The sequence below is a fragment of the Tiliqua scincoides genome, chromosome 14 (genome assembly GCF_035046505.1).
Source record: "Tiliqua scincoides isolate rTilSci1 chromosome 14, rTilSci1.hap2, whole genome shotgun sequence".
Taxonomy (NCBI): Eukaryota; Metazoa; Chordata; class Lepidosauria; order Squamata; family Scincidae; genus Tiliqua; species Tiliqua scincoides.
Window position 1 is genome coordinate 14,449,811 of NC_089834.1, and position 24,807 is coordinate 14,474,617.

A 24,807-nucleotide genomic window follows, 5' to 3' on the forward strand; every position below is an offset into this window, starting at 1 on the left:
ATATGGCGTTCTGCGCTCAGCTCCACAGGGCACCGTGGTTGACTTTACAAGATCACCGTGTGTGTTTTAACAGAATTTGTCACCGTGGGCCCCACTTGGAGAAGCAGCGGCTTTGGATAGAGTGCAAGTTGAATCATTGTAGATCGACAGAAATACAAAGGGCTTTTTCACCCAGCGAGAGGCTGCTCCCCGTGTCACCTGCACTGCTGCTTGATTCGTGTCTGAAATGTGCAGAGGGCCAGTGGGCTTGTCTTTGATTTTTAACACAGTGCTGAGCCATGCCTTAGCCCAGCATTTGGTTCTCTATATAGTGAAGCTGTGTCCTGCTCTTCTGCTAGATCCTGAACATCACTCACTGTGCTGTACTGGAGGTACTGTGCGGTATGTGTTAAAAAAAATTTTATCCCTAGGAAAGCCCAAATGGCATGGAATTGTACCTATCAGGTACAGTTTTGCATTTAAGTCATCTGACTGCATTTAAGTCATTAAGTCAACCAGATTTCCTGTCTCCACTGTCTGCACAGTGGCACTGTATAGCCACAGCTCAGACACAGGGCATCTGCTTCTCTTGAACATGGCCACAGGTTGAACCCGTGGTATCTCTAGTTCAGTGCTGTGAGCATAATATACTGTTGTTCTGAATAAGTATGGTTTTCTGTTTTCCATGTGGCTTGTAACATGGGAAACCATATTCGCAATGTAAAAGTAGAAAAAAAGAGGCATTGGTTGTGAAAGCAGTCTTTGTCTGCTTCTTGATGTCTCGCGGTTCCTTTCTGTCTTAATCCATGCGCTGTGCATTGCTATAGGTTGCTGTAAGTGTAATCTCTGAAAATCCACATTCTGGCCCTGGTGAAAAAACAGCGGAATTTTGCTTGCTGCTGCTTTACACACACACACACGCACACACACACACACACACACACACACCAGGGAAAAATCTCCTTTTTGTTTTTAAAACCTGGCGCAAGAACAGCATCAGATGTCAGAGCCTAAATTGAGCGTTGGAACCACCCATGTTAATCTGGTTCTTAACTGCACTGTAGTGTGTGCTGTGCAATAGCCGCTCATGGTGGGAATTGCCTGGAGATCACATCCAGGCAACGGGGCAGCCACGGTTTCCAAGCTGCGAAACAAATTGTCATTTTTGCTTTTCAGACTGTTGGCTGCCCAAAATAATGAGTCCAGCCCGCTGACACCCATGTGTCAATATGCCGATAATTTGCAAAGACTTGTTTGCAAAGCTGCTTTGCAAGGCCACCTTCCTGCTGGCCATCACACCAACTCTCTCTGCCCCAAACGTTTAAATTTGCAATATGTCGTTGTGAAAATTGACCCGAATCGCCCTGCAGGCCTCCATAATTTCCCGGAAGAAGGCAGCCAAGGCTGAAGAACTTCAGGCTGCCAAGGAGGAGATGTCCACCTTGGAGAGGCAAATGTTGCAAAAGTCCACTCAGGCCCGGGAGCTGAACGGCACAGAAGTCTTGAAAGGAGACGAGGTAAGTGGAAGTCCAGGAGAAAGCTGTGAATGGGTTCCTAGTTTGCTCGACGGAAACACTCTGATCCACAGTGGCTTAGGAACTGCACCTGAAGCCCAATACAAGAGAACAGGCTACTTTGGCAGTAACTCTCCACATCGAATGTGATGTGCTGCATTGTGTGGGAGGCTGTTATTTCAGACTCTCCAATCCAAAGCGCCTTTGGGTACTCAGACCTTGTTGCCTGATTCTTTGGCCCAAACACACGCTTCCCTTCGCCTTGTCGCTCTTGCCTCCCTGAGGTGACCCCACTGTTTTCTGGGAGGCGTTTGCAGGTCAAAGACAGCCGACAGAGGCTTCCTTATTCCCTGACCTTCTATTTTTATAGCTGCATGCTGGGTCTGAGGGAGACGGAGAGGCTGAAGCGCTGGATAGGGCTTCTGAGGACCCCCGGGAACTGTGAGAGCAAAAGAAGTTGCAGGAAGAATAGGGAAGGGAGGGAGGGAGAGGCTGAAGCTTTGGTTGTGCAATGGGCAGGCCAAGGAGGAAGAAGCAACAGGAGCCGTGGCACTTTCTGAATGCAAAGCACTTCAGCCTCAGAATTTTGGCCACCCCTGCTGTATTATCGTCTCCGCCTGAAGTCAAGGGCACTGTTCCCCATACCAAATAAGGCTTCAGCCATCAGTCTTTGTAACCCAAGACGACTTGACAACAAACTCTGGAGATTAGAGTCTTTAAGAGAAAATGTCATTCTGATGCTGAACTCCACAGCAGCCTAGGCCCCTCCCACCCTTTGCTGTTGCAAAGGGTTATCTTTCTCTTGCTCCAGAAACTCAGGGACTTTGTTCCTGTTCCTCTGTATAGTCTGTTAGCCTCAGGACCTTTCGTTTAGTGAAATTTGCAAGTGGACAATCAGTGCTCCCTGCTATAGAGAAAGCCCTGATGAATTGCCAGCCAGCAAAGTGTTAGGAGAGAGGGAGTGAGCCGCCAGCACTCTTGCCTTATCTGTTGTGTATACGCTGCATTGTAATGTACATAAAAAATGTTCCCTGTTGTCATTGTTCCTGATGAGAACAATCTGTTGCAGAGCTAAATGGTTAAAACCAATTCCAGTGGCGGAACAGGAAGTTGGTGAGCCAAGCCGTTGGCTTCATGGCTGTGTCATGAATGGGAGCGAGGGAGGGGGTGAAAATCTGAGACGCAGGTGTGGATTTGATTCAGGTTCCCTTAGGTAGACAAGCTGGGGTGTAGGGGCATCTCAGCAGAAACACCAGAAGAGCTTTGCTGGATCTGAAGGTCCATCTAGTCCAGGATTTGGATTCTCAGAGTGGCAAATCAGGTGTAGCCATCTTGCAGGGGTGCCTGCCTGGCTGCTGTCACGGACAGTAACCTGCTGCTCATGTTCACTCTGGCCACCTGCTTCTGGACCCTGATTCTTCTCACTGGAGATGCCAGGGGTTGAACCTGAGGCCTTCAGTACGCACAGAGACCCATGCAGTCTGAAACCCATTCCGTCAAGGGGTGAGCTTCTGCATACACTGTTCTGTGACTGTAGGAACTCTGTTCTTAGCTTTGTGCAAGTGCCAGAATAATCCTACTCCCCCTCCATGTTTGGGCTGTACGAATGGAGCCAAATATATAGGGCTAGCCTGGGGTTATCACAATTCTTGTGTACTAGTATGTCTGAAATATGGTGGAGGGGAGCATTTTACTGTCTAATTGCCATAGACAAATCAATGTGCCTCTTTAATGCTTTGGATTTGGTGCCAGAAATTTTAATGATTTGTTGTTAGACCTGGGATAGTGTCGTCCCCCGTCCCCCGGTTGCTGTTTCCCCTTATGGCCTGACTCTTGCTTGGCTCTCCAGTGAATCAATACCTTCTTCTCCTGGACTCTCGCATACCAGCAATTGTATCCTCAGCTGAGGACTTAGCACTTCATCCCCAGAAAGGTCAAGCCCAGCTTTATGTTTTTGCTTGCCAGCATATTGCTTTTTCCCCTAATGCTGAAGAGGAACACGCAGCCTTCCGATCCAAGCAAGAAAAGTTTGCGCAGCTGGCTGGAATCAGCGCACTCCTGGCAGGAGTTGGCTGGAGTGTTTTAGTGCATTATAGAAGAACCAGTCGGGGCTGAAATTGTCTGTGACAAAGACAGCGAAGTCTGAAAAGAACTTCAGGCACAAGAACAAACCGTAAATCCCCAACTTGGACAAAGCTGGCAAGCCTCTCAGTGCAGCTGTCAGATCCTGAAAATTAGAGAATTGCATTCCAGCGCTTAGAGGGGTAGGTGATTCGATTACAAGTGATCCTAGGTAAACTGGAGATATTTTTAGCACTTTTTCACAGCGCATTGTACTCTCCGAAGCTGAACACAGGTTCTGGGGAGCCTGGATGTTCCTGCTTTTCTCCCCAGCACACTGGGAAAGAAGAAAGTCAAAGTGGGACTCGACCCTTAGAAACTGGGGTGTATTTAAAGAGCTGAATTTGACTGCTAGGGCCAAGGATATAGGCAGCAAGATCGGTGCAAAAGATGTTGCACTGGTGGAATTGGGTCCCAAAAGCGGCTGTGGCCCAGTTGGAAGCTCAGGCAGCCTGAAGTTTAGAAGGAGAAGGGGCTCCCTGAGGGAAGGGGTGAGGGGCTCCCTCTTGGTTAGAAAGAGATCTGAAATGTTAGAAATGGGTTAGAGGGGGAATCGGCACCTTTGACTCTCGTAAGCTTGGGGGTAGAGCCCTGCTTTGCACCCAGAAGGTCCCAGGTGCAGCACCATCCTACACCTGCCGTGGTGTCTACTTGCCATGTTTCAGTCAATAGTTCCTCTGGAGAGAGAACCTGGAGCCATCTTCCCACTCAACCCTCCTGCCCACTCAACTAATGAGAGTGGCCGGGGGAGACCGAACAGAGGTGGTTGCCTCGGTCCTCACTGAGAAGGGGGTTTGTGCCAAGTGTTTGGGAGGAAGCAACAGCCAGACCTCTTGGACCCTGCTAAGTGCGAACATAGTACTGGAACATGTGGTGCAGCAGAGATGTTGGATGGGGCTGGAGGAAGGGGTAAAGGCCAAAGACTGCGGGTGTTTCTCCTGTGGAGGAGGGAGGCAGACCCCGCTACAAAACCGAATAGATCTTCTTCTCTGCCCCTTCCACCTAACTGCCTTCACAACTAGTGTGTGTGTGTGTGGGGGGGGTGTTATGTTTTTTTTTCCTGAAAATCTAACTTATGGAGACAGTTGGTGTTCCTCACAGCAGAACTTCACAGAAAACAGGAAGTCAAACGTGTGGAGTTTGTCACGAAAGCCAAAAAACTTTTGAAGCAGGACCTTAACTTACGGTGCAGCTCAGATGTGGCATGCAGCTTCACACACCTGAATGCTCTCCGAGCAGCCACTGGCATGAAGAAGCCATTCATCTTCTCAGTCTGACTGGAAAGCCTTTTGTCCTGGCTGAATATTTTCCAGTCTAAACAGCTGGGTCTGAATGGCCAATCATGCTGTTTGGCATCTTTCCTTTCGTCCTTGGCACTGGACCCAGGTCCTCTGCTGCTGTGGGTGGTTTTAATGGCCCGGGTTCTGAAACAGAGTGCAACAGTGGAAAGGTTTGACCTGAATGAGAGCAGGGCAATGGAGGGGTTACGTATTATGCAGGCCAAAGAGGTAGAACCTGGGCCTGTTCCATTTGAGACTGCAGGAGTGTGAGTTGGGGAGGGGGATCCTTACGTTTGATCCGCCAGTTTTCTTTTTGAGAACCAGTGAGCTGAAACAGATAGCGCTGAACTTCAACCAGGAGGACCCAAGTTCAAATACCTGCCTGCATGAATCATGCAGTCCCCACGCTGAATTTTGTCTCTACCACAATCTCATTTGGTGGCCTCAGGAGAGCCACTTTGTCAGCTTCAGCTTCCAGTCTGTAGCATGGAGGTAATAATTCTTACCTCACATAGTCACTGTAAGGATTACCAGCAGAGGAGCACAGAGGGCTCTCTCACTCACTCACACTCACACTCACACACGCTCTGATACGCAAAGTTACTCCAAAATATGGGGCGCTCACTTGTGTTCCAGGGCAGCGTGAGGTCTTGGAATGTTTCTTTCAAATATAAGATGTTTGCTGGCTCTGCTACCAGCCTTGCCAAATGGGTGAGCTGGCCAAGAGTGCCCCAGACTCAGCTTTCCACTCTGTACTGGAAAAAAGCAGAAACAAAACTTGCCTGATTGACCTGTCTGTCAAGCAGACAGGAAGCTATTTTTCTCCTCTAATAGACCAAGAAGCCGGCCACTCTGCAAGAGTTTGGCAGCAGTCGCCTCAGCCACTTGCGTGCTCCTAAGCCCCACTGAAATTGGTGGGCCTTGCTGGCAGGTGATTGGGAGTGGGTCAGGCCGCCATAAATCATGTCTCAGAATGGCTGTCAAAGCTTGGCTCCAAGATGCCTTGCAAACGATAGCTGAGAGCTTGTCACAGCCAAGGATTTGCTTAGACTAAATGTTTTTCTTTGCCTGTGAGGTCTTTATTGCATTAATTGGACTGGCAGGCACGTCGGCCATCTGTGCCACAATTCTCGGCGTATAGCAACAGCAAACATATTTCTATAGCATCCTGCTGAGATAATTAAAGATAGTCTCCCTGTATCTAATTAAGATGATTTTCAGGAACCTACACTAGATTTCCTAGTTAATTTTAAAAAAACAACAACAAAAAACCCTTTCTCTTACCAGATTTGAACCAATTCAAGCACTGATAGTTTTGTTTGCTTCTTCTTCTCCAAATAAAACAACCTAGGTCCTTCCGCCTGCCCACTGATGGGCCGTAAAATTACCACTTACGTGGTTGTGGACAGGTGGGTAAGATGGCTTCATTTTTAGGAGAGAAAGTAGAGGCCCTTTTCCATCAAGTTTCGTGCCTGGAGATGAGATGCACTTCTTCAGTCTGTGAGGTGGATTCCTGTGGAAGTCTCACTAAAATGACCCCCGTTAATCCAGCAGCAGCAGTCCAACCAGATGGTGGTTTCAGGAAGGATAGTTTTCAAGTAGCCACTGTGCGAAGTTGCATGACTTCGGTGACCTTGTGCAGCAGAGAAGGCTGTTTCTGAAGTTGCACATAGCTTGGTCTGCTTGGAGGTCATGGAGCAATACATGGGTTTGTTCTTTCACCCCCCAAATGGTTGCTGTTTTCAGAGTAGTTGCAGGGGCCCTGCAAGGTAGAGAAAGCCTTGGCATCAGCGAGGCACAGGATGGCAGACGAGCCGGGTTGGTTTCACGGTGGGCTCTTTGCCTGGGACACTTTTTATAGAACACTGAGTTACTTTGGGAGTTCTCAGGCTGCTGCTATATCAGCCTTTCAGTTTTGCTCCTTAAAAGAAACATAGTGTTTTACACTTGGAGCCAGTGCTGCTCCACCATGAAGTTCTGTTTTTCCTAAATAAGGTTGTCTTTGTATCGATTTTAATAGGATCTCTGAGCAAACCCATATTTTTAGATACTTGATGCAAATGAGGGCCCAAAAGAAGATCTGGGGTGTTGCAGGGTCCGGCCCGGGTGACAGCAAGTGCTTTATCCCAACTGTATTGCATTTCAAAGCTCTCTTTATCTCTTGTTTCAGTTTAAGCGTTATGTTAATAAGCTCCGGAGCAAAAACACCCTTTACAAAAAGAAGCGCCTGGAAATCGCAGAAATTACTGCTGAATACGGCATCCTGCAGAGGACAGAAGAGCTCTTGACGCAGCGCCACGAGGACATCCAGCAGCAGTTGGTAATGAGCCACTCCGTCCGCCCCGTCCGTGTTGTGAAATAAAATGCGCGTCGCTAGGAGGGGATTTTAACCAAGCTTTTTCTGACAAGTAAGGCGGACCATGCCTGGATGGGGGGGAAGCGTTCCTTTCTGGGTATGTTGAGCTGTGTGATTTCATGATCGAAGAGGAGGCCCTTCCACCTGTGCTGGCGTCTATTGCACCGTTACAAGATCGCCCTGAAATTGACATCCTTGGCTTCGTGCTGCTTTTAGGTTTAAAGCAGTCGTAGTAACATTAGCTGAGCACTGTATTAGATTTTAAAGTTAAAAGACGGTGTATGTCGTGATATTTCAGTTCTAGGCAGAAGTTGAAAACAATCCAGCTTCTTCTGTCTAAGCAGTGCCGATTCCCACACAGCGATCACAGTGCTCTCGAGTCCCCAAGTGCTCATTCCTTGCAGTCATTTTCCGTGGCACCGTGTTTTTCTTTTATCACTTGCTTTGTTAGGAAGTCACTTACGTTTAGCAACGGCTCTTCTTTTCATAAAGTGTTTGGCACTACTTATCAGAGACATAAGAGAAGCTGTGGCAAGAACATGGAAACGGGTGTCACAGAAAGCGCACCTCCTCCCTCATCCCTGGGTAACTTTTGAAGACCTGATTTTTTTTCCCCAAAAGAAACCAAACAGGCTTCATGTACAGCCATAAGATTATCGTGTTGTAAGGCCTTTCCCTCTCTGCCTGACCAAACATCTTAATCTGTGTGTGAGAGACGTGGCTAAGTCAATAAGGGCGCAATCCTAACCCCTTATGTCAGTGCTTTCCAGGGTGCCAAAGGGACGTGTGCTGCATCCTGCAGTTGGGTGTCACTCACGGAGGCCTCCTCAAAGTAAGGGGATGTTTGTTCCCTTACCTCAGAGCTGTGTTGCCCTTATGTCAGTGCTGGAAAGCACTGACATAAGGGGTTAGGACTGCGCCCTAAATATACCTTTGGAGGCAGTAGAGTTCTGAAGATGCAGCTTTCTCTTTCAAATATGTGGAAGTTGTTCTGCGACGCGGAGCAGATGAGAATTGGTCACTGATCCCTTGGTGAGGCCTTGCAGGTCCTGAAGGAGAAAGGCCTGGCCACAGCACCTGTTCAGTCCTCAATGACTGCCCCCCATCTGAATCCATGAAAAACCCACCCCCGGCTGCCCTTTGCTTCACAGTCAGCTTTCTTGCAATGTTTGCATTTCTGCTGAGAACTGGCAGCGCCCGTGTTGACCATTATGTTTCCTGTCCAATGCTGCCAGCAAGCAATTGAAGACAAGAAAGGGATCTCTGGATACAGCTATACGCAGGAGGAGCTGGAGAGGGTGTCGGCCGTGAAAAGCGAAGTGGATGAAGCGAAGGGCCGCACTCTGGACAACATGTCCGAAATGGTGATTGTCACAATATTGGGGGCTGGGAATGGGGATGATCTGTTGGAAGCCCCCTCCCACATACAGTGGCTGCCTCCAGCCTGCGGGTCCAGTCTGGCAGACCAGCAAGTACAACTTCTATGCTTCTACGGTCTGTTTACGCCCAGTCTTTGTTCCTGCTGGAGTTTTTCCACTTCCCATTTCTTTGTCCTCATCTCCCTTTCTTCCCAGCTTTCTTATTAATAGCTGGTTCAGGCAGTGTGCTTTTCCCTCCCATCCAATAGGTGAAAAAACTGAATGCCATGGTGGCTGACAAGAAGTCAAGCCTAGCGCCAATCATCAAAGATTTAAGGCAGTTGCGACAGAAGTGCCAGGTGAGTACGGATGCCTGTTTTAAAAAATCATTTTGCTTTCGTTGGAACTCTGAGCTCAGCAAGGCAGGGTGTCTCAAGCCCTCTCTCAATGGAGCCTTGCCATTTTGCCTGGGCAAGGGGGGGTCAGAGCCTCCCCAGTGCCCCTGCAATGCACTGCACCCCAAACAACACCAGGCGTTTCCATCGGTTTGACTTCGCAGCCCTGAAGTGGTTTGCGGTTTTTTTCCCCTTTGTCTTCTACTCTTTTAATATTTGTTTTATTGTTCCTTGTTTAAATTACGTTCGGTTTTATTTTTATACTTTGGTTGTAAATGTGCAGTTTTTGTGCATTATTTAGTACTATTTAGTATTTAGTAGTATTTTGTTTATTATTTAGTAGTATTTTGTGTATTGTGTTGTTTTGCGTATTATTGTGAGCCACTTTGGGCACCCTTCTGGAGGCCAAAAGGCAGGATGTCAGGGTCCAGATTTGCATCTTCATATCTTCATGTGCTCCTACGCTGCTCACTGGGCCACTGAATGTGGGCCCAATCCCTTCCAACTCTCCAGTTCTGGTGCAGCTATGCCAGTGAGGTGCATACTGCATCCTACTTTTGACTATTCTCGACACACTTTTTTTTTTAATACAATGCTTTATTTATTACAGATACAGGTAAGGAAAATTGGATAGACTTAGGGCTAGGACTACATAGGTTACACACAAGGGTGGTGGCCATCGATTACAACAAACATTAATCCAATCGGAATTATTCATCAGTACAAAAATTATCATATTCATTAACCTACTGGTTAATAATTTAACTAAACAATCATATTTTTCCTCTAGTCTTATCTATCCCATCATAAAAAAACTTCAGATTTTTACTTATACACTCTTCTTACCACTAAAGTAGTCTCTAAAATAAAATCTTTATCTAATTCTTAATTTCTAATATCACATCTAAAAAGAATGTCTCCAATTACAATGGTATTACCCCCTTCAATATCTCTTATAACATATTATATATCATTTTCCATATCTATCCAATCAAAGAAGGCTTCAAATTTTTACTTATAGACTCTTCTTACTACTAAACTAACCTCTAAAATAAAATCTCTTACCTGCTTCTTAATTTCTAATATCACATCTAAAAACAAATATCTCCAATTACAATGGTATTATACTTGTGGTATTATAATGGTATTATACATTGTGACGTGCGTGTCTTTTTAATTGGATTGTGTGCTGCCTCAGGTCTATCTGGAGAAAGGCAGGATACCATCTTTTTAAACAAGTAGACTAATCTTCAGCAAAGCACTGCAAGCCACTGTGCAATACCACTGCTTTGGGGGGGAGTGGGAAGGAAATACAAATACATTCTAGCACAGCTTAAAACGCAGCCTCCCTTTCGCTGGAGTCCCCTCCCAACCAGTGCCGATTATCCCGTGGTGTCCGGAAACGTCTGTACAAACTGTTTGTGCAGGAATATGATCTCTTAAACTCTCTGGCACGCTTAATTTAAGTACAGCTGAGTTGAAAGCCATGCTGTGGCATGAGCACGTTAGAAGCTTACTCTGTCACAGCACTGAAGACAGGATAGCAGTTATGTATATTGGGGGGACGACTACGACTTGTCAGCTCCGCAGGAGTTTGTAATTGATCCTCCAGCATGCGAGGCTGGCGGTTCCTCAGCTGAGAAGCAGCAAGGCTCAGATGTCCCTTGAGTTTATGTAAGCACCTTTGTGTGCCAGGAGCTGAGGTTAGCTGGCAAGATTGACAAGAACACGCTCTGCTCAGCTGCCACATGGCGACAGACTTGGCGCGTCTGCCTCCCTTTCTCCCTCCAGGAGCTCACCCAAGAATGCCAGGAAAAGAAGACCCAGTACGACAGCTGTGCTGCAGGCTTGGAGAGCAACCGGGCTGCGCTGGAGCAGGTAAGGGGCAGCGTGGAGTTGCATGCCCTTTCCTCCCATTTCTTTGGGAAGCAATCGGATCTGGAAGTCCTGGGATGTCCACACGCCCTGTTTTACCAACCCAGTCAGTTGGGGGATGATACGATAAATTCATTCTTGGTTCAGTTGTGAGTCTAACTATGTGGCAAGCCAGATCTCCCCCTTGGCCCAGTGATCTTGAATTCTTTCTTTGGATTAGTTTTGAAAATAAGATGATGGGGGAGGGGCGTGCATGGTGTGGAGAAAGTGGAAAGAGCCATTTTTCTCCCTGGAAGTTCCCCACTAGAGGGATCTTGCAGTCCCCCAAGAAAATGGATTCCAGACAGGCAAAAGAAAGCCCTTCTTTGCCTATGCAAAAGTCACTTACAGAACTATTATGTGTTGGCAACCTTCAGTCTTGAAAGACTCTGGTATCGCGCTCTGAATGGTGGTTCTGGCACAGCATCTAGTGTGGCTGAAAAGGCCAATTCGGGAGTGACAATCCCTTCCACACCGGGAGCAAGTGCAGTCTGTCCCTGGTCTGTCTCCCTGGCTATGGGCCTTCCTTCTTTGCCTCAGCCTGTTGGCCAAGTGTCTCTTCAAACTGGGAAAGGCCATGCTGCACAGCCTGGCTCCAAGCGGGCCACTCAGAGGCCAGGGTTTCCCACCTGTTGAGGTCCACTCCTAAGGCCTTCAGATATGGTGAAGTTGGAGTGTCCTCTCCAGTGCGCGAAGCCTGGGTAAAGAAGGTATGGAGGATAGGCTGTTACCCATGCAGCAAATCCCCCCTCTCCACGTCGCTGAAATGGTCCAGTGGAAAGAACTATTACAGAACTGTTGGCTACTCACTAACATGACTTAAAGGCAGTGGTTCCCAAACCTTTTTGACTGGTGGCTCTCTCAACCCATTTGTCTGCGGCTCCTATTAGGGCTACAATCCTATACGTTGTATAGGGTGGCTGGTTTTTTGTGAGGATTTTGCAGCAACCCTGGCTGGTTTCCGTGGCTCCCTGAGGAGTCACAACTCACAGGTAGGGAACTACCGCTTGAAGGGGATTTGACCAATTCAGCGGAAAGAATAGATCTGTTTGTCATGATGGCTAAGATCAGAGGCAGGCTGAGGAAGAATAGCAGGACAGTGCCCTTTGTCGGCACGTTTCCCCAGAGGCCTCTGGGAGATGGCCCTTTGGGCTAATCCTGAGGGCTGCTCTTATGCACAAAACACCAGGGAAAGCTGCTCACTCATGAATGTTGGACCAAGGACTCCGGTGAGCATTCTTTCCATGAACATCGACACTGCAGTGGACTTCCCATGACGTTTCCTATTGAGAATGTGATTCTTCTACTGCAGGAGGTGAAGGTGCTTCATGAGGAGTGTGTGCAGGAGGAAAGCCGCTTTCATTACACCAACTGCATGAAAAGGGTGAGCCTGCAAAGGGGTCCTTTAGCGCCCTTTCCTTGAGACCGTTGACGCGGGGGGGTAGCGGGTGTCTAAATCCAGGTGTTTCTTCCTAGATGCTAGAAGTATTCCTCCAGCGTGCGAAAGACGAGATGAAGACCTACATCTCTACAGATCCACAGGAAAAAAGAAAGGCAATAAGGTAAGCGCCCGCAGGTATTGACCCCAAAGAGTTTTCCAAAATGGAGGCAGCATCATTGGCACTTGAGCCAGAAGGAAGTAGTGGCCATGGGAGTGTTCCTGGAATTCTCTGCAGAGGCTCAGAGGTGCTGTCTGCTTAGGAGTCTCTCAGTCCTTGTGCGTTTGGTTTAGGACTGGAAAAAAGACCGCAAAGAACAAAATGCCATTTGTGTTGCTTGTGTATCTCGTGAGTCACCATTTATGGTGGCTGAACTGCAGGGCAGCTGGGGACAAGCGGGGAGGCAGCATTTCTCTGAATGTTGGCAATTGATTTGTTATCTGGGAAGATGGAGGAAACCGTTGAGTGACGTGCTGGGGAACAGCAGGAACACCGGATCTGGAGCTGCAACACAAGGGCAGTTGGGGGGGGCGGCACCAAGACTATGAGAACACTCCTCTCCGACCCCCTCCGGTGTCATTTACTCGCCTTGTATTTGGGATGTGTTTTTTCATTCTGTGCAGAATCCCATTGCGGAATCAGCCACGTTTGTCCTGCTTTGGTTGCCTGTAAAGTGAAAAACATATTAAGGCCAATGTGGGTTACTTGCAAGCTTGGGGTAGACAAGGAGGGCTGTGTTGGAATGCTTCTTGTTATTGGGGGAAGGGTAGGGTAGAGGAGAGGGGAATGTTGACCTGATGTCATCTGTCCCATTGAGAGCTCTCCTCTGTAGCAAGCCAGCATTGTGGGGTATCCGAGTGTTGGACTAGGGCTGAGAAGTTATGGGGTCAAAGCTACTGGGTGACCTTTGGCCACTTTCTCTCGCAGCCCAATCTCTTGCACATGGAGGTTGAGGGTAAAATGGGGGTGGGTGAGAGAACCACACAGCCTCTTGGGAGGAGGAGATTAAAATGGAATAACTGAGCATGCCAGGAGGCCATATACGCAAGTGACTGCTCTTCACCCGGCCCCTCACTGCTGCCTCCCACAACCTCCACACTGCAGACAGCAACTACAGGAGTAGCACAGGTTGCGACTTGGCATTGCAGGGTGCTCATCTGTCATGGTGGAACACAGGCCTCCATTTCCCAGCTGCCCGCTGTGTTTCCACTCCTGCACAAGTACTGTTTTTGAGCCGGTTTACTGAACAGACAGCAGAGGAAGCTTCTCAGGGCCAGGAACTATTTCTAAGCAAGGTGAGCCAGCCTGGAAAGCCTTGACTTGCCTCTTCCCCCTCCAAACCAGAGGACAAACCTTCTTGAAAATAAGGAGGCCTCCTGGAGGCTTTGATAGGCAGAAATTCAATGCAGGCTGAATGGAAAGCAAAGTCAAGTTCCTAGAGCTGCTTTTGGGACTGGGACGTCTTTTGTGAGTGCTGGAATGTAAACGGAGGGCGAGCAACCCGTAAGCAGAACCTCCGTTTGCGAGTGAACCAAAAATGCCCTAATTCCGATCCCCGTCCCCATCTCTGTTCCATGGAGTCAGTCCTGAGGAATGTAAAAAGTTAATTTTGTTCTCTAAAAATAGTTTTAACTTTCAAAATTAAGTTGCATTCTTTCCAGGCGTCATTATAAATAGTCCAAAAGCTGACATTTGAGGTTGAATTTTCTGTTGCCTTTCTTTCTTTTAACAAAACCGGGGGCTGGGGGGGGGAGGCGGCTTGGCGCACACAATCTTGTAACAAAGCAGCGTTTGGAGAACTTAAAGAGGTGGAGAGGGATGTCGATAGATGTGTGTGCTTTGGGGGCAACCGAGGTAATCCTGGCCCTGGCACAAACAACAGCAGGTGCACTCGGGTTATGGGAAAGACCAATGTCCCGGACTGCCAGAGTAAAACATGTTCCAGGCTCAGTTCCCACCTCCCCATGGACCAGGCAATATATGGGGCAAGATATATGCGCACATGGCATAGACCCTAAAGAATGTGATGAGATTGCTGTAGAACAGGGCAAGAAGGGCTAACTGGAAAGCGAGAGAGAAACGCCTGTCTGCAAGGACGTTTCTGAGAGCTCCTTGCAATCCTCAGATCAACCCATTTCATCCACTGTCAAACCCCCTCCTCCCCCGGGGAGGTGCAGCCCTGCTCCTCTAGGCCAAAACTTGCACAGGTGTCAGTGCAGCAGAATGACTAGGCTGCCAAAACAGGATTCCCTGAAGCTTTTATGTCTGTGGTGGTGATGATTTTAGGTGCGCCCTCCTTGGTCTCCTGTTGCGCAGTAATGCTTAGCCAGCTCATACGTGAGCCTTTCACTTTACCTTCCACTTCAGGCTTTTTATCCTGATGACACTGAAGGTGTATGAAGGCTCCATGCGATCTCTGAAACCGGAGTAGTTTGGAGAGTTAGGGGTAGGATCTGAATGCAGAAGACATTTCTGTAAACTTTATGAATACAGACCTCCCTTGTAGGGTGGTTTTAAGGATTCGGGCAAGATAACTAGTATGTGAATCACTCTGAACCCTCTAAAAGTGCTCGGTGGGTGCCCAGCATTATCAGTGATGGTTTTGAACTATTTTCATTGTCTTCATTAGGGAACAATATTCACGGATGATCACAGAGCAGGAAAACCTCGGAAAGGTACTACGTGTGTTCCAACGGTGGTGGTGGTGGGGAACGGGGCAGGATGCACGTTTTTAGGAGATGCCGTGTTTCAAGCGTGACAGTGGATTGTGCTGGGGTTGCTGTGCTCTCTTCCACAAAGTGCGCCATTCTAGGGCTGGGAAATCATCTCCTCAAAATAAACTCTGCCAATGATTCTGAAGCCGGCTTCCTCCAGATAATGTCTAAGCCAGTGGGCTATCTGTTCCAAGCAGCACATCCCCCGGAAACCCCGGGATAAGACACGTTGCCAGCTCCAAGTTGAGGTGATGCACGGAGTGACTGACAGAAGCCAATGCGTCTTCTAGCTGGTGGCGTTATCCAGAAGAGCCGTGCTAAGCCTGATGGAGCTGTGCTGACAACAACCCCCACCGAGTTCTGTACATTTTTAGCCTTCTCTGAAGTTCAGAATTACGGGGAGGGGGGGGGTATGTTTCTTAATACTTTCTGCCTTTTAAACGTTCTTCATCTACATCCAGTGGTGTGAGCTTTTTATCCCTTTTAAGTCTGATCTTAGATTTTTGTAATTTCAAGCGCAGAGTCCTCCATCAGGAAGCTACTAAAGTGAGTACTGCGTTTACAAAGTGGCTGCAGCCTCAGCCCTGACAAAAATCAAAGGCATACTTTTTCTAGGATTGAGAATGTTTTGTTTTTTTCAACACTGCTTATGTGGCTGCAACCCTGTGTGCAGTTACTCGGGCATAAGCCCCCCTGGACTCAACAGGACTTGCTTTCAAGTAAGCATGCACTGGATTAGTTGTACTTTTTTTTTTCTGCAGAACTGCAGTAATTTGAGGTACACAACCCCAGCCCAGGGACTCCAGGGAGTATATGGAACTCGGCAGAAGCAGCTACTCCATTCACTCCAATGCTGTTGGCATTGTTGAAAGGAAGTGAGTGGCCGCTGCTCCCACAAAGCTACACACTTCAGAGTCTAGAGAAGCTTTTGCCCCAGTTGTACGGTGCTGCTTGTAGCGTATGTTGCTTGCAGGGGGTCTCAAGTTAAATCATAGCCTCTCCCATCCCTGGGAACTGAGATCCTTTTTAACTGGAGAGATCCTGCCCTGTGTTCCTCACAGTTCACCTTTCCTCAAAGAGCCCTGACAAGTCACAGGGCAGAAGTTTCCAGCCAGGGGTCTAACTTGAGACAAGGCAGTTCCATGTGCTGAGATCCCAGCAAGGGGCTTGTTTTGCTAAGATAAGGGAGAGAAATGTTTACACTCCTCTGCATAACATCTGATTACTGTTAATGTTGAAATGTTTCTCTGAATGGCTTTGGCGACTCTTTTTTTCCTCAATGATAGAAGCTGCGGGAGAAGCAAAAAGCGGTCCGGGAGAGTCACGGCCCAAATATGAAGCAAGTGAAAATGTGGCGGGATTTCGAGCTGCTCATGGAGTGCAAGAAGGAATGTTTTCTGAAGCAACAGAACCAGATCTCCATTGGTCAAGTCATTCAGGAAGGAGGAGAAGACCGGCTGGTCTTGTAAAATCTGGTTGCTTCCCAGCCTAGGGAATTTCAGACAGGAGATGCTTCTGCAGTTGTGAATGTTGGTTTAATTCTACAGCTGATGAGAAACAAAAACATTGTTTTTCAAATGACTAAGGTTTAGGGGTCTGGCTGCGAGGGGTGCCTGGAAGGGTTTTGGCCTCAGTAGAATGGAATGGATTTTGGCACTAGGTTAAGAACATTGGCCGTTCCTTGTATCAAGGAAAGAAAACATCCATTCAAAGACTGCTGCTTATTGGAAGTCCTTCCCATCGCTTGAAGGCCAGGATAATAGCTTAAGACGTCATGGTGGGGAGGACTTTCAATGAGACTCCTGCATTGAAATGGGTTTAAGGCTGAACTGTAAGCCTGCTGTTTTCCAAAGAGAAGCTAAACCAAAAGATATCCTGTCCCAAGGTTCAAAATGTTTACATTCTGGACTTTGTCGGGGAGTAGTGTCTAAGTCTGGGCTTGTGGGTCAGGAGACACAAAAAGCCCATAGACTAGATACCTTCCTTCCATTTTCCACAGTGAAAATGGAAGCAGCTTGTCTTCCCTGGAACTGCAGGGGCAAGACTAAGGCTTGAGTAAGTGACCGGGAATTCTCCACACTTTTCCAACATTGTAAACATCCATGTCTCAATCCAGGCCCCTTGTCACTTTACTAAGCAGCTCTCCCTCATCCAGCCCCTGAAGCCACCATAGTTGTTTGGGGCCACTTGCTAAGACACCAGTGCACCATCTCTTGGCTCCAGCCAGATTTGGGTGGTTTCCCAAGGGCACAGGCCAGGCCACTACAAAACAAGCCTCATGAACGTGTGGCTGTACCAAATCCCCATCGCTTTTTTAAAAAGTCATGCAAAATCTGTTATTTTTGAGAGGGTGCCCCCCGAGTTTGCTAATCCAGGATCTTGGCAACCTCCCTTGAGCTTTTTGCAGAATTCTTTCCATGTGGAACCGTTCTCAAGATGGGGCATCAGGCTCTCGCCAGTGTGTAAGCCACAGCTTCCTTTGTAGAATGAGCCATGACCACCTGGTCAGTTTATGAAGGCTGTCATGCAAAAGCACCTCCACCCTCCCCGTCCCTAAGTTGCATCTGTGAGTCTGCCTGGTTGTCTCAGGATCAGAAAATCCAGGATGGGGTTTTGTAGCAGATACTAAAACTGATGAAGTGCAGGGGCTTCACGCTTCTCTTTGCTTTCCCTCGCCCCTCGACTGGTGTTGAAGTTATTCTGCAATGTGTGTCTTCCCCAGAAACAAAGGCATTCCCACTTTTTTTCAAGATTTCCTTCAGCTTTGTTACAGGATTCACATTTTAGCCTTCCCAAGTACTTAGTGAGCCATATCTGTTAATGTCTGCTCTCTGTATTGACTTTTACCCTGGTTGATGCATTAGTTCAGCATAGTTCTTTATCATAGCTACAAAGACAATAAAGACTTAGGTTACAATGTGACTTGCCCTTATCTGTTCCCACTCTGTTGTGCCTCTGTGTCAGTTCCAATAGAAGCTTCTGGGGCCATCCACTCAAATTGACTGGTGGGAGAATCGGGACAGACAAAAGGAAGTATCTATTTACCAAGCATGTAATTAGTCTTTGGAACTCCTTGCCACAGGCTGTGGCGATGGCATCTGGCCTAGAGGCCTTTAACAGGGAATTGGACAGATTGATGGAAGCAAGTCCATCACAGGTTACAATCCATGATGTGCATGTACAACCTCCTGGTTTTAGAAGTAGACTACTTCAGAATGCCATGTGGAAGGGATTGGCACCAGGATGCAGGTATCTTGTTGTCTTATGAGCTCCTTGAAGCATCAGGTGGACCACTGAGATACAAGAATCTGGTCTAGATGGGCCTTTGGCCTGATCCAGCAGGGTGCTTCTTGTGTTATGGGATTCACAGCAGCTTTGCTGGCGTGATTTTTGTTGGAACGGCAGCTTGACAGGAAAGGGTGACCCTCTCTCCATGCACTGTGGTCCTGAGGGCCCCCCCCCCCAGCTGCTACATAGGCTTACAAAAACAAAAAAAGCAGAGCCAAAGTATGTGTTCAGCATCAAGTGTGGCTGTGAGATCTTTTTCTTGCTTGTCACACTGGCAAAGCAACAGGGCAGCCCCTGAGCTTTCCAGGGGAAGGGTCTCCAAGGGAGAGAAATTAGACAAGAGCCAATTTAATCCACAGAAAGAGGGAAGGGACAGGACTACATGCTCCAAAGTGGGAGCAAATGTACTGGGGATGGGGCGGAGGGATGTGAGTCACCTGCGCCTGAGCCAGCCTCCTCATCACTGCAGAATAGCTTTGAATGTGCCCCATAGGGTTTGGTTGTGTTTTTTTGTTCCTGGAGGCCTAAATAGCAGCGTGATAGAGCCTGGGCGTGTGACTGCCATTTCACAGTCTGCCCGTGGAGCCTTTAAATCCCATTCATTATCCCCTGACTCATTTAGCCATTCTACAACACAGCCTGGAGCCACAGCAGCAGGCACTTTTGAGATCTTAGAGCCCTGGTTAGAATTTAAGACTGAAACCATCTCCGTGGCTTCCTACATTTTCCCCTTAAAAGCAGAGAGGTTCTGAAAAGGTGCGAATGGAGCTTGCTTTTCCCATCACCAATGGAAAATAGTGTCAGGATGTGAAACATGTTAGCATTGTGCAGCTCAGATCTCAACATCCATCTCCCCTTCAATCTGCTCAGGGGTATGGTCTGCAAAACCTCCACACCTGTTACTGGTGCAGTCCCATCAGTGTACACGGCAGTCTGGCAGTGGAGTTCTCAAAGTGCCTCACGTCCATTGTCTTGTTTACTTAATTCATTTTGTACATGATTGAGACATACAAAATTATGCAAGGGATGGACAGAGTGGATAGGGAGATGCTCTTTACACTCTCACATAACACCAGAACCAGGGGACATCCTCTGAAATTGAGTGTTGGAAGAGTTAGAACAGACAAGAGAAAATATTTCTTTACTCAGCGTATGGTTGGTCTGTGGAACTCCTTGCCACAGGATGTGGTGATGGCATCTAGCCTGGACGCCTTTATAAGGGGATTGGACAAGTTTCTAGAGGAAAAATCCATTACGGGTTACAAGCCATGATGTGCATGTGCAGCCTCCTGATTTTAGAAATGGGCTACGTCAGAAGGCCAGATGCAAGGGAGGGCACCAGGATGAGGTCTCTTGTTATCTGGTGTGCTCCCTGGGGCATTTGGTGGGCCGCTGTGAGATACAGGAAGCTGGACTAGATGGGCCTATGGCCTGATCCAGTGGGGCTGTTCTTATGTTCTTAACTACAATTCCCAGGAGGCCTTGCAGGTCTCTTGTTATCTGGTGTGCTCCCTGGGGCATTTGGTGGGCCGCTGTGAGATACAGGAAGCTGGACTAGATGGGCCTATAGCCTGCTCCAGTGGGGCTGTTCTTATGTTCTTAACTACAATTCCCAGGAGGCCTTGCAGGTCTCTTGTTATCTGGTGTGCTCCCTGGGGCATTTGGTGGGCCGCTGTGAGATACAGGAAGCTGGACTAGATGGGCCTCTAGCCTGATCCAGTGGGGCTGTTCTTATGTTCTTAACTACAATGCCCAGGAGGCCTTGCAGGTCTTCTTGTTATCAGGTTGCTCCCTGGGGCATTTGGTGGGCCGCTGTGAGATACAGGAAGCTGGACTAGATGGGCCTCTGGCCTGATCCAGTGGGGCTGTTCTTATGTTCTTATCCTGCTTCACTTTGAAACCAGTAACACCACAACTAAACACACCACTGGCACCACCTGCCAGGGGAATCGGTGGCCATTCTGGGCTGAAGGCACCGATGAGTTGGGATGTGGGCTAGCAGAGGGAAGAGACAGAGGGGGGCCGACGGTCAGCAGGAGAGTGGCTCTTGGACTGAGGATCCAGCCTATTTGGGAAAGGGCAGCACTCCCTCTAAAGAAGCAGGGGTGCCACTTGAGGGTGTTCCTTGATCTGCAGGAAAGTGGCGGCCATGGCCAGGCACATCTTTGCCCAGCTTCAGCTGGTGTGGTAGTGGCAGCCTTTCCTTGATCAAGCCATTGTTATCAAGGCTTTTGTCACATCTCAGTTGGATTGTTGCAACTGCAGGGGTCTGAACGTGCATCTTCCAGGCCTAACTCCAATTCCTGAACCACGACACCATCCTGGCTCTGTGGGAGATGGGAGGATATGACTAGGACTGCTCTGTGAATTCCTGAAAGGCAGAATTAAACCAGGAACCCCCTCTTCCCCCCCCTCGGTAGTCCCTTAGGTCCCTGTAGTACAACAAAAAAACCAATCTGCTCCTTAGGAAGAGGCTATCTAACACTGAAAACAGGAAACACAGTGGACAACCAAGACTGGAACGTGAGCAGATGCTGCTACACTTGCTTTTAAGCTTGAATAGAATTGGGGGGTGAAGACTGAAGGGCTATGCCACAAGTCTCCCAGACAAAATGGGTTTGAAGGGAGAGAGTGAGGTGGCATTAGCAGGGACATTTCAGGCATAAAGGGGCAGCACGGAATTTGCTGTTGGATATCACCAGGTTAAATATGTGAAGGAATCATGTCCCTGCATACACAAGGTGGGTGCTTAGACCATGGTTGGCAACCTTCAGTCTCGAAAGACTATGGTAGAAGCCTACAGCACCCAGTATTCCCAGGCGGTCTCCCATCCAAGTACTAACCAGGCCTGACCCTGCTTAGCTTCCGGGATCAGACAAGAGCGGGAGATAGTGTTCAGTATAGGGAGATGGTTGACAACCTTCAGTCTGGAAAGACTATGGTAGAAGCCTACAGCAGCCAGTATTCCCAGGCGGTCTCCCATCCAAGTACTAACCAGGCCTGACCCTGCTTAGCTTCCGAGATCAGACGAGATCGGGAGATAGTGTTCAGTATAGGGAGACGGTTGGCAACCTTCAGTCTCGAAAGGCTATGGTAGAAGCCTACAGCACCCAGTATTCCCAGGCGGTCTCCCATCCAAGTACTAACCAGGCCTGACCCTGCTTAGCTTCCGGGATCAGACAAGATTGGGAGATAGTGTTCAGTATAGGGAGATGGTTGACAACCTTCAGTCTGGAAAGACTATGGTAGAAGCCTACAGCAGCCAGTATTCCCAGGCGGTCTCCCATCCAAGTACTAACCAGGCCTGACCCTGCTTAGCTTCCGAGATCAGACGAGATCGGGAGATAGTGTTCAGTATAGGGAGACGGTTGGCAACCTTCAGTCTCGAAAGGCTATGGTAGAAGCCTACAGCACCCGGGATTTCCATGTGGTCTCCCATCCAAGTACTAACCAGGCCTGACCCTGCTTAGCTTCCGAGATCAGACGAGATCGGGAGATAGTGTTCAGTATAGGGAGACGGTTGACAACCTTCAGTCTCGAAAGACTATGGCAGAAGCCTACAGCACCCGGTATTCCCAGGCGGTCTCCCATCCAAGAACTAACCAGGCCTGACCCTGCTTAGCTTCCGAGATCAGATAAGATCGGGAGATAGTGTTCAGTATAGGGGGATGGTTGGCAACCTTCAGTCTCGAAAGACTATGGTAGAAGCCTACAGCACCCGGGATTTCCATGTGGTCTCCCATCCAAGTACTAACCAGGCCTGACCCTGCTTAGCTTCCAAGATTTGACAAGATCAGGCATGTACAAGGTAACAGTTGCTGTCTGTGCTTCGACCTTTTTCTTTCAAAACAGCCCAGCCATCTCACCGGTGCCGGTGGCTGTACATCTATATGCTCCAATAGGCCCAGCAGGCTAGTTTTACGCAAATCCTGTTGAAATGAAGAAAGAGATTGTGCTGATGGCCTCATGAATGAACCTGCTACAGTTTGGAGAAGGGAGAGGAACGAAGGGTACCTTTGTGAAGATCTCTGAGCTTTTGGAACAAGATACAGACGTTGGCAGATCTCAAGGTGTTTTGCTGGTGTCTGCTGTGACAGCATCTGTGCGCTCCAGTCGGTTGTCTGGAGGTAAAAAGAAAGAAGGGCAATGAGACGTGGGGCTGCCCTACTGTTGGTGCACTTGGCCCATTGCTATGGAAGCCAACCCACTGCTTTGCACAGGTCCACTTTTCAGTGCTGCGTCACTCCGGCTGCCCTCCAGAAGGGCAAACCGATTACGCACATCAGCAAGTCATCAGAAATGACTTTCTCAGCTGAAGCAGAAAATTATAATTATCCAAAGAGAGGGGAAAAAAGGCTAAATGGAGGAAGGGCTGGAGTGGCCGCCTGCGACTTCTGTGCCAGCGGATGTGCAGCGATGAAGCCTGGATGGTTTTCGTGCAGGGACTTTTTCAGCCACTTAGAGGTCTAATGGGAGTTGGGGGGGGGGGGGAGCAGATGTTAACAGGCCCCAACGGTTCTGTCAGTGTATCACTTCTATTATCGTTAATACTGTATCTGGCTAATAAATGAGATTTCACTGAAAGAGTTTGGAAAATCACCTGCCTTTTATTGATGCAGCTCCACAGAATTAAAAAAAAAAAAAAAGCATTCCGTCTGTGTATCTGTTGAAGTGGACATTTGAAATGTTACACACCTCTACCAAGAGCTCGTCTGCATGACCAGGTATCTTGGGTAAGAACCTGTAATGGAAGATCTGAAGATCATCAGGTGGATGATGTGGTGTTGACAGCGATTCCATGTTTTGACAGCTGGTTGACAGCTCTGGGAAGGGCAGGGCTTGGCTCCACAGCTGTAATCAATCAAGGCCAATGGAGACCTGGATGGACACCTGAGCTTCGTTTGACCTTGATGGGACTTTGAACGGACATGGACTGAAGAGATGGCTCAGCTGAGCCTAATTTGGACTTAACAAGGAGCTAGCAAGGTAGCTCACAGCTGAGCTGCATTTTGGATTATGAGACATCCAAGGATAAAAGGCAGCTTCAGAAGGACCAAAGGCTACCCTGACCCAGAGGAGACCTGACCTGACCTGACTGGAGTTTGACCTTGGACTGTGACCTGGCATATTGTTTCTGGACTCTGACTTTTGCCTGCTGCACTTGTGAGTTTAACAAGGCAAGCTAATTAGCCTTAAGCGGGCACAAGGCCCAGTGGGGAGGGGCTGCGGCAAGACAGAACCCCTGCCTTCACTTCTGCATGTGTGGGTCAGAATGTTTTAGTCCAGGGGTGCTCACACTTTTTTGGCTCGAGAGCTACTTTGAAACCCAGCAAGGCCCGGAGATCTACCAGAGTTTTTTTTACAATGTTCGCGCCATCATAACATATAACTTTTATGTGTACAATGTATGTTGGTGTACCTTGAGCCCCACTGAGTATAACAGGACTTACTCCTGAGTAGACATGCCTAGGATTAGGCTGTGAGGCTGCAATCCTAGCCACACTTACCTGGGAGTAAGCCCCATTGAGTACAATGGGCCTTACTCCTGGCATTTCCTCCCAGAGGCACCCGAAGGGGGGGGTCGGCACTCCGCGATCTACTCATTTTGCCTCGCGATCTACTGGTAGATCGCGATCCACCTATTGAGCACCCCTGTTTTAGTCCCTCAACTGGTCCAGGAAAGTGGTGCAAGTGGATTAAGACAATGGGGTGGGGGGGTGCATTTTGCTCAAGTACTAGTTTTTCAACCTAAATTACTCCCCCCCCAGCACCTGTTAGCCATGGAAGGGAAAACTTATGGGCAGGCTTTTGGACTTCCCAAAAGTCTCCCTCAAACAACTCCGTCCATTCTCCCTTGCCATCCCTTCTGCCTGCTACTGCCTCTGCGATGCTGCCTCTTTTCTGTCCTTCTCAAAACCCATCGGCCCAGCTCCCAATACCCATACCCTGTTGGGGTTCTTTTCAACCTCTGGGCCTTCCTAGTATGGCAGGCAGTCGTGACCCTCCTGTCATAGTGACCGCATGAGAGCGGTGATGGCTGGGAGGGGCGCACCAGTGGGCAGATGTGGCTAAGCAGCTACGTGGCTCACCAAAAGAGGCATGGAGGATGCAGCGTGAAGCCCCAACTGGGGGGGGTGGCAAGCTGCCCCCTCTTGTACCTGTAGTGGCACTTGCAAAAGTGGTACCGCTGAAAAGGTTGAAAAGCCCTCCTCAGTTGTCACTCAGCCCAAGTCAGTGCATATGAACTTCCCTGGTCTGTCACTACTTCGCCTTCTCTCTGTTATCTCCCTTGTGTTTCTGTTCAGTTCTAAGTGCCTGCGGACAGGGATCCATTTTGGCATTTGCTGCCAAGCCCAGAATTAAACACAGGGATGGTGCGATATAGATAACGAAAACCTGGAATACCAGCAATAGGGTACTCCAAGGTCTGAAAGCTTCCAGAGGCATCT

At 48.5% G+C, this 24,807-nt stretch overlaps 1 protein-coding gene and 3 pseudogenes across 1 annotated transcript in view; 1 reads left to right on the top strand and 3 right to left on the bottom strand.

Annotated features, from left to right (window-relative positions):
- IFT81 (intraflagellar transport 81) overlaps positions 1-17,976 on the top strand; it is a 32,103-nt gene extending 14,127 nt beyond the window's left edge. Inside the window, exons 11-19 of the mRNA XM_066609902.1 lie at positions 1,350-1,496; positions 7,065-7,214; positions 8,486-8,614; positions 8,878-8,967; positions 10,795-10,881; positions 12,230-12,301; positions 12,394-12,479; positions 14,986-15,031; positions 16,357-17,976. Of these exons, the coding sequence (XP_066465999.1) occupies positions 1,350-1,496; positions 7,065-7,214; positions 8,486-8,614; positions 8,878-8,967; positions 10,795-10,881; positions 12,230-12,301; positions 12,394-12,479; positions 14,986-15,031; positions 16,357-16,539 (990 nt within the window). The 3' untranslated portion in view covers positions 16,540-17,976. The remainder of the gene's footprint in view (positions 1-1,349; positions 1,497-7,064; positions 7,215-8,485; positions 8,615-8,877; positions 8,968-10,794; positions 10,882-12,229; positions 12,302-12,393; positions 12,480-14,985; positions 15,032-16,356) is intronic.
- A 3,328-nt stretch (positions 17,977-21,304) lies between these two features.
- On the bottom strand, positions 21,305-21,427 carry LOC136634638 (5S ribosomal RNA; annotated as a pseudogene).
- A 181-nt stretch (positions 21,428-21,608) lies between these two features.
- Positions 21,609-21,731, bottom strand: LOC136634639 (5S ribosomal RNA; annotated as a pseudogene).
- A 29-nt stretch (positions 21,732-21,760) lies between these two features.
- On the bottom strand, positions 21,761-21,883 carry LOC136634749 (5S ribosomal RNA; annotated as a pseudogene).
- Between the last annotated feature and the right edge of the window lie 2,924 nt (positions 21,884-24,807).